Genomic DNA, 16,930 nt, shown 5'->3' with positions numbered 1-16,930 from the left:
TGTCACAGGTTCATCATGTAGCAGCATACATCATTGCCTTCAGTCCATTTTTTCCGCATGAATTTCATGCAGTTGTTAATATTGCTGCATAATTTTAATGTAAAGCACACATCAGCAGTCACAGGTTACTCTGCAGTGTCAACAGCCTGAAAACGACATTTGTAAATAAGAAAATATTTAATTCCAGCAGATGCTGTGTTAAACATGTTAAACATGTTAAACAGTTAATAAAATCACACCACATACAGCCGATATAAAAGCTTCAAAAATGGAAACATTAAAAAACTATTGCTCTCAAAGTCAAATACTTTCAGAGGTTTGAATAGTGGTATTATAAGATACAGATGTAAATACGCAGTTAAAATTGGATATTTGCCTTTTCTTCCTAGTCTTATTGCGTCATTATTTCCTGACCTACATCACAACCGTTTCTGTGGCTTCTTCTAGGACGGACAGACAGACATACATAAAGGACATACTTCACGAAGTCGTGAAGTATGCAGTCATTTATCAAATATGTGGTCTGGACCGTATTTAGTATAAGGTGGTGCCACTTGTGCCTTTCCTTTTATTTTCAAGCATTTTCCCCGTTAATTCTTACAGTGTGTCAGATTCTGCGGAATCATGTATTAAAATCAAGATCACACACCCGCGACAACTAGTTTGTGTGATCATTTAATTTCAAAAGTTGGAAATGTCGGATCAGAAACTTTCCCAACGCGTCGGCGCGGTTTACGCACTACAGTGATCATTTTATTGCAGCTGTCACAAGAAGTATCGCGGGACGAGATGGACCGGACGCAAAATATAGAAATCAAAGAGACTTTGATCGACGATGAGAATTTCCGTGCCGGGTTTGATCCTACAAATGACCTTTTTAATCAACACTGCGCTAAGTTGGTTCCGCGGCTCGCTACACGGGGGACAAAGCAGCATTCACCCTCCGGCCCATGCCTCGCTCCTCGGCCTCAACAGTAACAAAGCGTTTGATGCCGCTTCTGATTAGATGCTGACAATGGAGCAATGATGTCCCCTTTCTTCCGTAATTTCTCATTTTGCGCACGTCCCACGTCTGAATTTTGACCTCCCATCAGTGTCTTCCAGAGCGGAGTCAAGACAGTAAACTTTGATCAAAAAGCACATCGGCAAATGTTTTAATTGCCACTTTAAATAAACACGAGACATTTAATGGAAGTTTTTTGAATAGAAATGTATTCCTTTAGAAAATATCATGACTGACAAATACATAAGAGGCGCACAATTGAGAACACAATGACACAATTCTTAGCGCAAACAGGGAGTCCGGTCCTTCATCAACCTTGCAAAGACCGACTTTTTTTTTAGTGTTTTACTTTGTTACATCAAGTAAAATGACACGGAGTCACAAGAAAACGCAACATTTAACAAAATAGTCAGGATTCAACCAGTAAACACGACAAATAATAAACAGACGATATAACAAAAATAATAAATACACAGCGAAATAAAGAGTCTTTTTACACAACACGACTGCCAGACACAGATTCACCGATTTATCAGTGGCCATTCTTCTTCCATTTCATTTCCATAATTTGCATAAAGTCTTTGACACCTCCAAAACAAAGTTGTGCAAAATGTTCCACAGATTGACAGCTCCCATGTGTCACACTGAGGCCGCTGCTTACCCACAAACTCTTTTAGTGCATAATAAATATAACATTTTCCCACTTTTGCTAGAGTTTGAAGTGATCTAGAAAGTAAAACACCAGTCTTTAATTTCATTAAGCTGATCTGTGCAAGTTAAAGATCAGCTCCAAAATTGTAAATATCAATAATCCACACAAACTAAGTAAATGTTGGAACTATTTGGTACTGGTTTTCCTCCAGTTCAGCTGGGTGCAGACTCTCACCTGCTTCACCTCTTCATCACTGGTCTGAACGCAGTGACCTTGTCATCCTGCGTGGTCCCGCAGGCTTCGCTGAGGTCAGTAGACTGTGACTCTGCTTTGCCCCCAGAGAATCCTACACACCCAAATAAAAGCATGTCACAGAAACTGGCACAGCACTTGAAGCACTTCTAAAGTTTCTTGGAAGTGTCATGCTGGACTTTAAATTCTGTATGTTGTACAGAGAACTTGTAAATACACATATTGGATGTCAGAGCTTTCAGAGAGATGGTGACGTACCCTCTATAGTGGAGTACTGGCACGTGTCGGGCAGTGTTGGGTATGACGAGCAGTGCAGCTGGAATTCTTTGTGACTGTAACTTCCGTAGACTTTAGAGTGCAAGGATGAGCCCTCGGGGAAGGGGCTCTCAGCGTTGCCTGATTCGTGAAGCCCCCTCAAGCCCCCAAAGTGTCCAGTTGGAGCTCCAGTAAGCCTGTTACTCTGGAGTTGGCAGTCCCCGCTCAAGTTACCTGTCCTCAGCTCTGACCCATGGTGCTGAGGGCTCAGTATGATTCCTGAAGCTGCCGTGCGAGCCAAAGACCAAATCCGGGGTTTATCCGATGTTTCAAAGTGAGACAGGGACACTGTCCCCGTCAGGCCAATCGAAGAAGGTGCCTTAGATGCTACTGGATCCAGGAAATCCGATGGGAGAGGAGGGAGAGTGGTGACACTTTTTATGGCGCAGGGAAATGAGTGGAAGCTGTTCATTAAATTCAGTTGCAGGTCAGAGCTGCAGTCTTTTTTTTGAGAGCCTCCAGATGCTGCCATTGCCCTCTGGAGGTCTTCCTCATCTGGAGCCACCTTTTCACAGTCATTGTCCAGCTTGTCACAGTCGTCCTCATCCATGTCCTCCAGATCACTCAGATGTAAATCCTTCTCCTCCTTGCAATCAACTGAGTCTGGATGGAAAAACAACAGCTATAAACACTGGCTCTGATCATTGAATTACAATTTTGAATTGATTGATTAAAAATGCAACATTTCGGCCATCAAAAGTTGACAGAGGCTTTACCTTTAATGGCACCGTCTTGGTCACTCTTCAGGTCATCTTTCCTGTCCTCGCCAGCCTTATTCTTTGGTGACCAGGTCATCTTGTTCTCCTTCTTTAGCCTCCGTCTTGCATTGGCGAACCACGTGGACACCTGCGTGAGGGTCATTTTGGTGATGATCGCCAACATAATTTTCTCCCCCTTGGTGGGGTACGGGTTCTTGCGGTGCTCGTACAGCCAGGTTTTCAGGGTGCTGGTGGTTTCTCGGGTTGCGTTCTTCCTTCTGGCTGTGCCGTTGAAATCTACTGTCCCGTATCTGGAAAAAAGACAGATCAGCATTCCCAAAGAAAGCCCTAGCGCAGATCATTTCCATCTGGGTGAGGTGCGCATCACTTAAGTTCAGTATGAATTTCCACTGTGACCTTTGATCCAAATTTATGACATCCCGAGTATAAATATTCACTCTTACTAAGGCTAATTGTTAACTGTTTCTGCAAAAGGAGCTGAACACAGACCTGTCATACTGATACTGTCCCAATGAGTGGTCGTAGGGGTAGTATGTGGCTGTCTGAGAGATGCCAGAGTGTAAAGTGCCCGTGCTGTCCTTAATGTCATATTGTGGATTCTGGAAAAGACAATGACATCATTTTAAATAAACACCAATTGATAATTTAACATTTAAAAAAATGATCCTACACATTTTATTTCCTATGTTATGAATGACATAAATAATACTTTTTTTTAAATAGTTCAATCACTTTTATACATGAAACAATGAATGAGGGATGTGTCATGAAAGGTATCACGAAAAAAGTAAGATGCAAAACGATTGTGTACTCGTTTGTAAATGTAAAATAAAATGTACAGGATGCTGGGTGGCTTATCTAGACAGACACGTTGGCAGCACGAGATAAATTGATGAGAAAACCCCCGGTGATCGATCAGGATGAAAACCTCCCAACCTCCCCCTATTATGAGATGAGGCTGAAGTGAGCCCACCAGAGTGGAGTAGATAGCGGATGGATCTGTGCTATAGGGGAAGTAATTGGCGTAATTCTGGCTGGCGGCGGCCGCAGCGGCGTAGGGAGAGGTGTACATTCCAAGCGCTGCGTTCAGCTCCGACCGGCTGCTCGCCAGGAGCCGGTTCTCGTAAGAGGGACAGCAGAAGGAGGCGGCGGCGGCTGCGGCGGTCTGGGAGGTGCCTGTCCCGTCAGAAACCGACCTGGAAATCGAATCGCAGCAAGTCGTACTGGGGTTTGCCGACACGAAAAACTGCATGAAGAGAAGCGTGGACACAGATGGTCATTCGCTGTTTCAACCCTCATTTGGATGTGATAACTCTCAAGTTGCCCGATGTTGCCTTTTTAAAATTCCTAACCGAGCAAGAATTTCAATGTCTGTTTTTATCTGTCTCCATCAGGTCAGTTATAGTAAAGCAAGTGTTTTTTAATAGTAAATTGTGACCTTACTTTAAAAAGGTAAGTGATTTTAAAGATAATTTCCAGAATGGACTCAACTTAAAGTAGACAAGCGGTAATATTTAATAATACCATTTTAATTCTGCAACAATAAAACGATATCACTGCGATATGTATGTCTTTAAAGTTTCATATAATAACTTGGATCCGCGAAATATTCGAAGTTCAATGACAACTTCACGAGGGCAACTTTTTCCCTCTCCCTCTTAAACTTTTCCCCAACTTTTCATTAGCCACCACAATAGTGTCTGAAATCCAAAAACAATGATTATAACTGAGCTGAGCTTCATGAGGTGTCACAATTACGGCTAAAATCGTATCCGGGGGGTTCTAAAGTAAAATCTGGAGACGTGTCCTCTCAGTGTGCGCAGCGCAACAGCCAAATTACACCTATGTGACATTCATCTCTATTGTCATCAGAAAAAAACACGTGAGTTCATTCATAATTCAATGTAATTGGACACGAGTGCGCGTGTATCGATATTTGGTTTCACAACAAAAGCATCACACGCAGCAAGCTGTCAATAGTGTCAAACCGTCTGAGAAAGTCTTCTGGCTATAAGCGATGCGCAAACGATAAGCAAGAAAATATTTTCTTATGAAAAGTGTGCGCGCGTGTATATGTCTACGCGCTCGTGTAAACAGCAGAGGTAACGTTAGAAATTAAAAAGAAGCAAAATGACTTACCTGTGAAGTTGCATTGTAAGGATATCCAAACTGCGAGAAAGACATAGCTGCTTCTTTTGTTACCATCAGCAATATTCTTCACCCTTGATCGATTGCAACCAATTCTACCTCAAATCCACCGTCTTACACACATTTCCACGCACGGCCTTTCGCTCAATAATAGATGACTTCAGTCATAGGAGAGAGACTTTAGGCTGGCACCAGCTGCAGATTGTTTTATATGAATGAATAATCCCCCCGAGGACCCGATAAAAATGAAATTAAGCGTCATTAAGTAAAAAAAAAATGTTGTTTTAGCTGAAGGAGGCTTAAAGGATAACGTAAGACTTGCAAGATATGGACTCTGCTTGTGCTATTATTTGTGGCTCTATAGTTCTTTAGCATTCATCCATGCAAGGGTATCAGCGTGACGTCACTGTAATCCCGGAACGGCAGGGTACCATGGATAGAATAATGTCTTTACCAATCACGTCCAACGCGGTGTTTTCTTGAGATGCACTGTACACAGCTTTGTTCTGCTTTTATAAGAGAGATATTTACGGATTTAGCCCGATAAAATCTCCCTGTCCATCTCTGTTTATCACAGAGACGCAGCAGCGCATGGACACTGAAGTTAGACGAACTGGGAGAAAAAACAAACAGAACTTTGGGGTATTCAGTGATCTGCCAAAGAACAGCATAGATTTCAGTTTTTATTCAGGTAAAGGCGTTTCAAATATGTATGCAAATTAAATCTCAATCATTTATGTTGGATTTTAAGGCTGTTTGTGCTATATTCAAATGCAGCAAAGGATGTTGATAAAATGCAATATTTCATTTTCCTCTCTTTTTTTTCTTAAGCTCGACCTCCGTTCGCCTCTGGCTCTCTGGCCAAAGGTCCATCTCGGAGTTAATGAGGATGATGTTTCTATCTTTCTCTATTAGAGAGAGGGGCAGTCCCAGCAGGAGCGGATAGAGGGGTTTTTGGCAGGTCAATAGACCAGTGATTGATGCGCGCCTGGAGACCTACGTGACCATTACGCGTAGTACGTAATTGTATCAATTAACAAATGGATACATGCCCTTGTTTAACCAACGCGCAACACAGAGAAAATATGCCTTAGATATGCCTGGGGTGAAATCAGAAGAGCTGTGCTAAAAAAAGAAAAGAAAAAAGAGACAGAGGAAGCCCTCTAATTAAATATCCGTGGATGTGGGCGACGAGAATTGCATTTTAATTGAATGATGCTGACTTAAGTGAGTAAGGAATGATAGTGCCTGGCAGAGGATGAAAAAAGAAATTATTTTATGCCGAATTAGATCAGTAGCTCAACCATCAGCAGCTCTGTAACAGTTCCAAACGACAGTCCCACCTTTACCCCAAACTTTCCATATATGATGCTGAAGGTGCGTGGGGGGAGGGTGCTCTGGTGCGCTGCCAGTGACGTGTGGATCGGTCCCACTGAGTCATCAGCCTCTCCTTGTCAATGTAAAGCTTCCATTGTGGCGACTGATACGTCGTGCCTCCTGTGCTGTGTCCTTCCCTTCCACGGCGGCATGTATGTGGTGTTTCCTCCCTCAGAGACTTATCTGCGATTATGGGCTTCCTCTCTGAGGGGCGCTAAAGAGCCGCGTGTCAAAGATGAAGATCTCCTTTCAAGAGATGGTCCTCAGAGGATCAGTGGACAGAATGTCCCTCTCCTGTCCAACACACACACACACCCACACACACACACACACACATTTTTTGGGTCTTTCATAATGCTGACTGCAATCAAGGCTCATTTTTTCACTATATACAATGAACAAATGTGTGAAAACCCAAATGAATGTACTGATCCACATATTCTTAACAAGTTGAAAAAATGGGAAAGAAAGTAATTTCCATTACTTTTGAGAATAATTATCACAACCCTGACAGGATGACCTAATATTTTAACTGAGAGATATTTATCAATAAAAGTGTTCAATGCTTTACAGAAAGTATTGACATTTTTAATATGATAAGGAATAAAAGACTTATCTTAGTGCAAAAGGAAAATCAAGTAAATGTAGTTGGATGTGTTGGTGGATGTATTTCTACAAGGGCACACATGATGGCCCAAGTTCATATAGACAGACTCATGCATAATGTATGTCCAGCAGTCAGAGTAGATCTCAGTGAATCGGGCAGAAATGAGCACTAATTGTAATGACACATTGACCACAGTGCCCTTCACTCAAAATCATGTGACAACCACACAGTAGTCTTTTTTTTTCCTTTTTAACAATTCTTACTTTGTTATGCTTTCATTTTGTTACTTTCTGCATTGATGCAGTTGCACAGAAATAACTTGAGAGAATTACTTTCATCTTTCATTATGATAAATAGTCAACAGATCTTCATATACTTTCATATATCATATTCTGCAATGGTGTGCCTCCAGCTAAAAACGAATATTAAACATGTTACATTTTGAAAAGGAATTTATAACAAGTCAAGGCAACATTGCAAGGAAACCATCGGGAGATATTCTCTTGATACAAAAAGCTTGACCCAAACTCTAGAAGTTGGAACTTCGACATGTGTCCCATGATAACCAATGTGACAACAAGCAAGCAAAGGCTGTCACCCCAAACACCTTGTTTTGACAGATCCATACAGCTACTAATGAAATTGATCCATACATCTTCCATTAGAAGCATCCCTTGCTTGACGAATGAGAGGAGATAAAAGTATAAAGGTTAAGTCAACACTCAATAGCTCCCAGCCCAATTCTCCTACTTAATACAATTCTGACTTAATGAATCACACAAAGCCTTACTGGTTTTCATCAGAAGGGGTGTTGATGTTGGAGTTGGGGGGGGGCTGCTGCATGAAATGGTAATAAGGGCAGACAGACAGATAGAGGGGGAGAGAAGCCCCAGTCAAGAAGGGGATGAAGCAGCACCTACCTGGAGGTGTGTGATCTCATTAAAGCCAAATTGGTATATGCCAATAAATCCAAGGCACTATGATCTGATATTATTACGACGCATACGCTGCATGTGTGCAAACGTTCCGCGTGAGGAACATTATTAGCACCTCAAAATTATCCAAAGTGGAAAGAACAGTAATAAATATTGTAATGAGTAATAATAGTGACGGATCTGGTCATCATGGCGGGTTAACACCAAAACAAACGTCTCCGGGGCGGAATAATTACAACATGATTACAGCTTCATCAGGTAAAAAAAAAAATGAGTATGAGTATGAAGATGAGTATACGATGTCCCAATAGAACAATCTAGAGAAAAAGCAAATGTTATCTGGATATGATGATGGTACAAGTTTTATTTTTGGATTAGTGCTGCTGTTGTAGTAAGAGCTGATTGGTGGTGTGAAGTATGCAACCACTCACATATCTGTTAACTGCCTACCTATTAGCAGTCCATTGCTTTAATGGAAAAGAGTAATTGCTGGTTAATTTGTGTCCCTGTCACTTTGAATGCTGGTAGTAGGTGTGTATTTAAGTCAAACAAACCCTCGGCATATTTTTGTATGTGTGTTTGGAGGCACGTATCCCAGAGGCCCCTGGGGCTCCTGGGAGAAAGTGTACCGAGTGAGCGAGGGGAGAAGGTGTTTGCTGTTTGTGTGTGCTGGCTGGCAGAGTCCCCCTTGGGGCTTTACTGTAAAGCTATCATCAGCAGTGGTGTCGGGGATTTGTAGCTTGTCACTGAAGAGAGCGAGCGAGTGCTGGTAGTGACATTGGGAAATAAGTGCTTATGTAGAGAGAGACTAGGTCTCTAGTTTATACAAGTTTAGGTGAGAGAGAGAGAGAGAGAGAGAGAGAGAGAGAGAGAGAGAGAGAGAGAGAGAGAGAGAGAGAGACTAGTAGTGTGCCTATTTTCTCCCTGGGGTGCCTGGAGATAGATGGGCAGGCGCATGTGTGTACGGGTAGACTGTGGGTCGATCGTGTGATGTGAGTCTTTCATCTCTGGGCCTGAGGCTCTATATATGCGTTTTCATGGGTGACTGTTGTGTGTAGGCCGAATATTTCTGTTCTGGGTGTGTCAGAGCTGCTGTGGTAGGGTTTTGTGGAGCCACTCCACCTCGTGAATTGGCATTCACATTTGGGCAGGAATACGATCAAATATGTAGTTTGTCTCAGTGCCAATAATGAGCCTGTGCAGAATACCTCCCTGCAATTGTATTTGACCATGTGTGGTCTTCTCCTTGTAAGATGTTGAGTTCAAACCAAACTTTCCCTCAAGGCGGGGAGCCAGCAACAAAACGCTGCTGTTGGGTGAAAACAAGTATCTACAAAAAGGAACAGAAGTTCCTGCAGAATGACAAATGGAGGGCTCATTTTCTCATTGACAGCCATGTATTTTTGAAATAGCATGCTGGCAGTTGACCAGGTTTCAAGGGCCCGAGGGTCATGGAACTCACTCAGCTCACGAATGATCATGTCAGCGTTAAAATGGAGGAAGGGGAAAAAAAAAGAAGAGGATGGAAATTGCAGTTACATGGTTTACGTCTGACTGCAGCTGCTAAATCCGCGGCAGCATTGTGGCCCATCTCTAGGGCCCACAGAGGCAGAAAGACGGCTCCTATTACTGTCAGTCCAATTACTGGCCACAGCTCAGCCGCCGCTGTCAACACCAGACAGGTCATGGTATGCATCAGCATCTTTTCTCTCATGTAGAGCCATTTTTTCTAGTCAGGGGAGCTCTCAAATGCAGAACAGCTGGATAATAAAACCGTTATCAACCTTTAATCTTATAAAATAGCCATTATGTGAGGTCAGAAGTTGAGTGGGATGGGCAGGAAATGATGAAAGGCCTCGCTTTCGACACAGTGTGTCTACATCACAGCTTGCGTTGAACAAGATTTCTGAAAATGGCAACACAAAACTGAAATGGTTGCAATATTTTCCCAGTAGTTTAATGTGTCCCCCCCCACACACACACACCAGACCTCACCCAACCCAACACTTAAAGACATTCAGACCTGGGAATGTAATGAGAAGTGGTCTAAATATTGAAACACTTTCCATTAGGGTAGCGCTATGTGATCTGACACTGTTTTAGGATCACACTGACACCGAATAAAAACCCTGTTCTATATGGTCTTGGTTCAGCCTAGTTTACAGAAAACAAGTGAGAATGCCAAGACTTTTACTTGATGATTGCGTTCATTGGTTGTTTTGTAAGACTTCCCCAAGTTTGTTTTGTTTGTGTGTGTGTGTGTGTGTGTGAGGGAAAGATGGGAGCCAACCATCGCAGGATAATCTTCGATGGGCTGACAGTTTGATTTGCTCTTCTTTCAATTATTTTTTTCTTTCTTGAAAGATTGCATTGATTTTTCCTCTGGGTCGTTGCATTTAAATTTCCAGGACTTGAAGCAGTGTCGAAGAATCACTTGTGCATGTATAGCTCTTGCACATAACTTTGATATGCATAAAACCTGCTGTGCTTTTCTGGCACAGTCTGGAAATCATGGGGAAATTACATAGCATAAACTGTGTGGGCATGACCTCTTACTGTATATTTTGGTTAAAATAGACATGGCACCGATTAGTAGTCATAATCCCACAGTTCTAGTTTTGCTAGAGGCACTAGCTTGGGGCTAAATAATATCAGACAGATTTATTTTTCCTCTATGCATATCCCCTCAAATCTCGACGAGAGCCACTAATAGAATGGAAATCCTACCTCTACCAATGACAGTTCAATCGTTGCGGCCCACTGTTTCACATTTGCTGCTTAGCCAGTGGGGGTCCCTCTTTGGTCAGCTCTAAAGTAGATCCAGATGCAACTAGAACCATTGCTCGCTGCAACATTTGTTTTTGTCCTCATCTCTCCATCTAATGTGTCAGGCCAAGAAGTTGATGATGCTTTATTTTCTTGCTGTAGTGTCTCTTGTCCAAAGGTCCCATCAATAGTGTTAAATCAGATCACACCAGGTCGTCCCATATGCCTTTATGTTCTCTATGCTTTTTTTCCCTGTTCATCCCTGTTAAATGTCTCAGGCGACATGCCTATAAGGTTTTTGGCATTTTGATAGCTATTGATATGGATCCGCCTAAAGCAAAGAATAAGGCTCCCACAATCCCCTCAACCTAAAAGCAGATGTTGTGTGTTTTGTAACATCAAAAGCTTCTATTACTGTAAAAAAAAAAAAAGTGAAATCATATAGCTTTGATTAGCCTCTCTCTGCTTATTGCTAACAAGCTTTCTACATGGTTGCTAAGTGAACCTTAACCTTGGCTTCATGGTTTGGCCTTGTTAAACCTAATTTCTGATTTGCAGATTGTCAAGCTTACTTTAGGGAAAGTAAGAGGACTGGATCGAATCTCCACAAGCCCCTCAGATCCGCTGTAAAAGAGACGCCTCTAAATAAGGCGGTGGTACACTTAAGGACTTTACTCTTCTTTCCCTATTTAGCTCAAGATGTTTTCCATTTTGAGGTCAAGTTATCTAGAATATCCACATGTCTTCTATCTGTCTGTAGGCTATTTATTTTCAGAACAATAAGGGGTAAAATATAGAGTTAAAAGTCATGGTGGTTGTGATGATGGGGAAAGGCACAGCAGTAATGACATTCTTTTGACAACTGTAGTGAAGTGCTTTTTACCTTCTGTCCAGGATATCAGACACATGTAATGTTTTTTTCAAAATTCAGTTTTATAAGTCTTAAATATTTAATATCAACCTAATCTCTTGAAAGTATTCCAAAAAACTACAGTTCATAAACAGAGCCTAACTTTAACCCTGAGACAAGGCTACATATTAACTGGGAATAATATCAACAAGCTCATATTAACAGTAGTATTCCTCTCGATTGTCGATAAATAGAATACAGAATGAAGACCATAAAAATAAATTGCTGGGCCAATGCTAATGCTGCAGTTTAGATCCTATTCCAATTGTGATTTAATTTACCTCTACCTCTTTATTTCATTTTACATGTCTTTTTTTAAATTTCCTTTTTTCAAAGAATAACCTTCATGTCTACACACCAGTCACAGGGCTTATGTACTTGTCTACTACACAAATGGCTGCCAGTTGTCTGGGAAGGGTCATCAGGGACAGTAGCTGGTCTGAGCACTGAGGCTGAAGTCTTGTAGCCCCCAGTCCTCCCCCAGGGCACGAGAGCCTTGCCACAGGCTTATCTCTACACACACACGCATTGTCATTTCCGAAAGTCTCACCCCATCCTCTTCCTTCCACCTCCCTCCAATCCTTCCTCTTCTCTCTCCATAGCACCTCCTCAAGCTGTCGGCACGCTGGTTCAGAGGTTTTTCTCCAGGAAGGAGAGGTCCATGTTCTGACAACAGGCTGATACAGGAAAGTTGATAACCTCATAGCCAAGTGTTGCACTGCCAGTTGACGTGAAGCAGATGTCCTCATGACTGCCTGCTCTTTGAAACGTAGAAAATCAAATGAAAATAGTCGGCAGCTGAGGAGCTCTGCTGACAGGAAAAGTTGCTGAGGAAGTGCTTCTATTTGAGCTTTGTTACGGTGACAGTATTAGCATCCTGTAGCTATTGCCATTAAAAATTACAGCTCCACCAGGTACCCATCAATTGCTGAAAAAACGAGAGAAATTTGAGACTGTGGGTTCTCATGGGTGCCATTGCAACAAAAGGCAAGCTACATCATAAAGTTACTAACCATAGTGTTCTTATTCAGGATAACAATAGATTTATACATGTCTTAACTTTTCTGGCAAGTTTTAGGATACTGTCTGCACAACATATCTTACTGACAGGTTGATCATCACATATTGTGTGTGACATTACAGACATATGCTTTCCTATTATACGGAAATGATGTACTGCATGCCCTCAAGCTGAAGTTATCCTAAACACACACAAACATACTGGTCACCCTCTTGGGAAAAGAGGTGAAGACGAGCGTGCACTGAGACCTTTCAGCCCCGTGACCTCATTACTATTCCAAACCAGTGGTGAGAAGATGAGTGCTGCTGTGTTCCCAGTGCAGCTCACCCTCAGCTCAAGGAGATGATGTGCATGAATGGGAGGGTTGTGGGGTGAGTCGCATCTTCTCCTATCACCCCCCTCCCCTCCCACCACCACCACTGCATGCGCACTTCCTCTTGGGAGATAGTCGGCTCTGCTTACTGTCAGGGTGTCCTCGGCCACAGACCCGTGGGGTATCTCACTTGGTGGGAATCTAGTCCTCCTTTTCCAAAGATACAACCCCCCCTTCCTACACATGAGAAGGAAAACAAGACCTGAGGATGGCACTGCGACTCATCCTCTGCTGTCCTTTCCCATATCACTTTTGCTATCTCTCTCTCCTACGCCTACATCCACTTCCCTTCTTCTCTTTCTTCTGCCCAGGCGATCAATGGCGTTAATTGGCTCACTCCGTCACTGCATTGATTGCGGTCACTAATAAAAGGGCTATTGATTGGCACTTTGTTTAACACTGGCCCATGCAGGGAGAGCTGCCCTCTAATACTATACAGACAGCAACCTTTTCCTGTTTGCCAGTCTCTTAATGTCATAAATTATGTCGGTCGATTAAGCAGATATTTCGTGACTTGTGTTTATACTACTTCTGTCTAAAGACATGATTAAAAGGATGTGTAGCACCTGAGAGAAACATCAATCAATAAACTTGAGTCATAAGCTGAATCCAACATGCTCATATGTTTATCTACTTTAAATACACGTCTGTTTGAAATGATAATTTTGTTTTAATTCTTTGTATCTCTCTTCTCTATCCACATGAATATCCAATGATAGCATATGCAGTATCCTTGAGTGATAAAAGGGAAGCAGAGTGGATTCAACAGAAAGATTACTACCAACAAATGTGCACCTCAATGGGATCATAGTGGAACCTTCTGCGCTACTGATGCCATTCTGATATTATGAATAAAGTATTTAACACTGTGACACTGACGTTAACATGTTAAAATGTTGGATCACTTTGGTTGCAATTATGTCAGTGGCACCATATGTTTCTCTGTTAGAGACAAATCCTAAAGACTGTATGCTCTTGGACACATGGGATTTACACAAAACTACATTAACTGTCATACTGTAGAAAACTGTTACAAAACTAATCATTCTATACATTTCTGTCTTTTTTATGGTAATTAACATGTTACTATACCGTATTTGTCATTGTGTAGAACTAATTATATGATCAAGACAAAAAAAAGCCATTTAATTTCACATATTAAAGGAGGCCCTTTCACACCTCTGGGATGGAACACACATGGTTGACAGAAAAAAGGGTGAGAGCAGAGGTTTTGGATGCACTGTTACACTCTTACACTGTTACACTGAACAATCCAGGGGCTTCAGTGAGATAGGCCTCTTGAGTAAGATAATGGAAACTGGAAATGGGGTGTAAGTACCTCAATGAGAGATTTAATTATCTCCATTAAATATTCAATGATCAATAGAATTTGTTTTAGCCAATCAATAGGTGGCCAAGCCTGCGAAGGACAATGTGCATAAGTTACTATTTGCATTTCAAAGCAGCTGTCACGTGGCCCCATTGGAAATCCATACCATTTTGTTAAGCTGTATTTCATATTTAGCTGCTTTATCCCCTTATCACTGACTTCTATTGATCCCTTTCCCTTTATTTACTGCCTAGAAACTGCCCTGGGTTTAAAATGTCAAAATGTTTTTAGGGAATCCGATACACCTCCATCTGCCTTCTTCATCTCATATCTGTATTTCTCCCTAACTTCCCCGTCTGTCTTTCCTCTCACTCCCCCCTCCTCTTCTCAATGGAGTTGGAAATTAAACACTGTCATCTTCCCACCCACTGTACCCGTCTCTGCTCACTTGAGTGTGAATCTGCACATTATACAAATAATAACTCAGAGGTATCAGGGAATATTCCGAGCCACTTCAAAGAAGCCCGCCCACCCGCAGCCCTTCGACGTTACTTGTTCTTGCCGGAGTCCTATTTTGTTTACCTGAACTGGTTTTAATGGCTCATTTTTTGCTGTATCTGTCACACATTCAAGAGCATTTAGCCAAGTTCCAATGCAATGTTTTGATTGTTCTTCATTTGTAATTATGAGGTCTAACTTTAGATGAAAGCAAGATTCTCCTGTTTTTTTTCTGGTGTTCTTTCATAGCCTGAATTAAATCCTCAATTTCAAATTTGTGCAACTCTCTTTTTTTTGCAAATAAAGCATTTGTCTTACATTCCTTTATATGACAGATGTATCTATGAAGGGCTTGTATAATTAAGGGCCATGTAAACAGAGTGGCTTTTTCAGATTGTTAAAAGATACAAAGCATGAATATTCGCTCTACAGAACAAGTACAGTACACAAATTACGAGCCATGTAGGAGCTGTAATGAATCCGTCATCTGTATCTCTGTCCAGCCATATCGATGAGCTTAACCTCAGCTCTGGAGACCACAGGGGCCAAGAGTTAACCTTCAGAGGCTCAAGGACTGCATGAAGCATCACTGCTGTCATCGGTGGATGCAGAACCACTGCCAGCTGGGTGGGGTGAAACTTGAAAGTGCTGAATGGGTCCATCTCTGGACTGGACATTTATTAGTCAGCACATCTGTGGTGGTGCTGCACTGCTGAGGGTTGGCAGTGATGATGGAAATCTATCTATCTATCTATCTATCTATCTATCTATCTATCTATCTATCTATCTATCTATCTATCTATCTATCTATCTATCTATCTATCTATCTATCTATCTATCTATCTATCTATCTATCTATCCATCCATCCATCCATCCATCCACCCACCCACCCACCCACCCACCCACCCACCCACCCACCCACCCATCCATCCATCCATCCATCCATCCATCCATCCATCCATCCATCCATCCATCCATCCAGAGACACATCATTTAGGATCAGGCCAGGACACTTTGGCTCGTATGTTTAAATTGCTCCCAGTCGTATCCTTAATCTGGGTAGAAATCAATATGGCTTTTACTGTCACATTGGAGGGGCGGCGACCACATATTGATGTTCAGATGTCATTTCAGGGGGATTTGATGTTTCCGTCCTCGGTGAGAGGAGATGGCATGATAGATCAACCGATGGTGTCGGCTTGCTTCCTCCAGGGTTTTGCTGGAGCCTGGCATTGTTCAGAATGAAACAGCCGATGTTTAGCAGAGTGACAATGTGATGAGCTCCCCAAGAAAAACGGGAAGGCTACGTTAAGGCAATGTTCTTATTGATTATTTCTCTTTGGCCTGGAAAGCTGTTTGAATTAAAGCCTGATAACTTAATGGGGTTATCACCTTGAAATCGGCCACATACAAACACACACTTTAATCGGACTTTAATCATTTAACAAGAATTCACAAAATATGAATGCTTACTTTCTTCTTCCTTTTGCAGAAATGTATTGACTAATAGACAGTGATTAACATTTACAGTGGCGTTATACACATTTGCCTGTAAAAAAATAAGTCCTGGTTTCGCTTTTCAATGAAGAGGTATTTTTACTTGATAGCGTATGCTAAGGTGTTAGCAGTCACTCTGTACTATGGATAGATGTGATCAAAAGTACAGGACTCTCTGCATCCTCAGTGCTCATACTGTAACACTATAAGAGCACTGATACACAGACCATAATGTCACTTGCACTTTGGCTGTTTTAACAATGAAATGCAAGAAGACCTTTTCGTATGTGTCCTTTGAAGGTTAAAACATGCTTGTAATACTCTGATAAATCACAGTGAATGCTGTAAGTTATCACCTAAACTCCCTCTAGTTTCTCCTCCCCTAAAATCACATTGATAGATTTATCTTTTCACCAAAATGTCAGTTCCTCACTCCCTGCCCTGTGTTTTCCTCTCTGAGGAGTCTTACCTCATCCCAGACAGCCTGTGAACCCTAGAGTCACATTTCAGGCCTGGCTGCTACTTA

General features: G+C 41.9%; 1 protein-coding gene and 1 long non-coding RNA gene across 4 annotated transcripts in view; one reads left to right on the top strand and one right to left on the bottom strand.

Annotated features, from left to right (window-relative positions):
• LOC115252093 (uncharacterized) overlaps nucleotides 1–15,166 on the top strand; it is a 50,872-nt gene extending 35,706 nt beyond the window's left edge. The window contains exon 3 of the long non-coding RNA XR_003890533.1: nucleotides 12,287–15,166. This is a non-coding gene — a long non-coding RNA (uncharacterized lncRNA). The remainder of the gene's footprint in view (nucleotides 1–12,286) is intronic.
• On the bottom strand, nucleotides 743–5,642 carry irx6a (iroquois homeobox 6a). Of its 3 annotated transcripts, XM_029846421.1 has the most exons (7): nucleotides 5,081–5,642; nucleotides 3,915–4,187; nucleotides 3,431–3,540; nucleotides 2,939–3,231; nucleotides 2,166–2,825; nucleotides 1,890–2,001; nucleotides 743–1,729 (listed from the first exon to the last, which is right to left on the bottom strand). In XM_029846421.1, the coding sequence occupies exons 1-6, from the start codon at nucleotides 5,144–5,146 to the stop codon at nucleotides 1,895–1,897; spliced, it is 1,509 nt and encodes a 502-aa protein (XP_029702281.1). In that variant the 5' UTR covers nucleotides 5,147–5,642; the 3' UTR covers nucleotides 743–1,729; nucleotides 1,890–1,894. The 3 variants fall into 3 exon arrangements, with proteins under 3 accessions (XP_029702281.1, XP_029702280.1, XP_029702283.1); XM_029846420.1 differs by having other exon boundaries at nucleotides 743–2,001; nucleotides 5,081–5,641; XM_029846423.1 differs by having other exon boundaries at nucleotides 743–2,001; nucleotides 3,915–4,137; nucleotides 5,081–5,641.
• Nucleotides 15,167–16,930: the final 1,764 nt, after the last annotated feature.

This window comes from Takifugu rubripes, chromosome 13 (assembly GCF_901000725.2).
Source record: "Takifugu rubripes chromosome 13, fTakRub1.2, whole genome shotgun sequence".
In the NCBI taxonomy this organism is placed as follows: domain Eukaryota; kingdom Metazoa; phylum Chordata; class Actinopteri; order Tetraodontiformes; family Tetraodontidae; genus Takifugu; species Takifugu rubripes.
This window is presented reverse-complemented; position numbering and strand designations above follow the sequence as displayed.

Bases quoted from the DNA above. Each gene is read 5' to 3' on its own strand.
- irx6a (XM_029846421.1), bottom strand. From the start codon at position 5,146: ATGGTAACAAAAGAAGCAGCTATGTCTTTCTCGCAGTTTGGATATCCT. The intron at 3,541-3,914 runs GTGGGCTCACTT...TGTCTTTTCCAG, and splicing joins CCGCTATCTACTCCACTCTG to AATCCACAATATGACATTAA. The intron at 3,232-3,430 runs GTCTGTGTTCAG...TCTTTTTTCCAG, and splicing joins GGACAGTATCAGTATGACAG to ATACGGGACAGTAGATTTCA.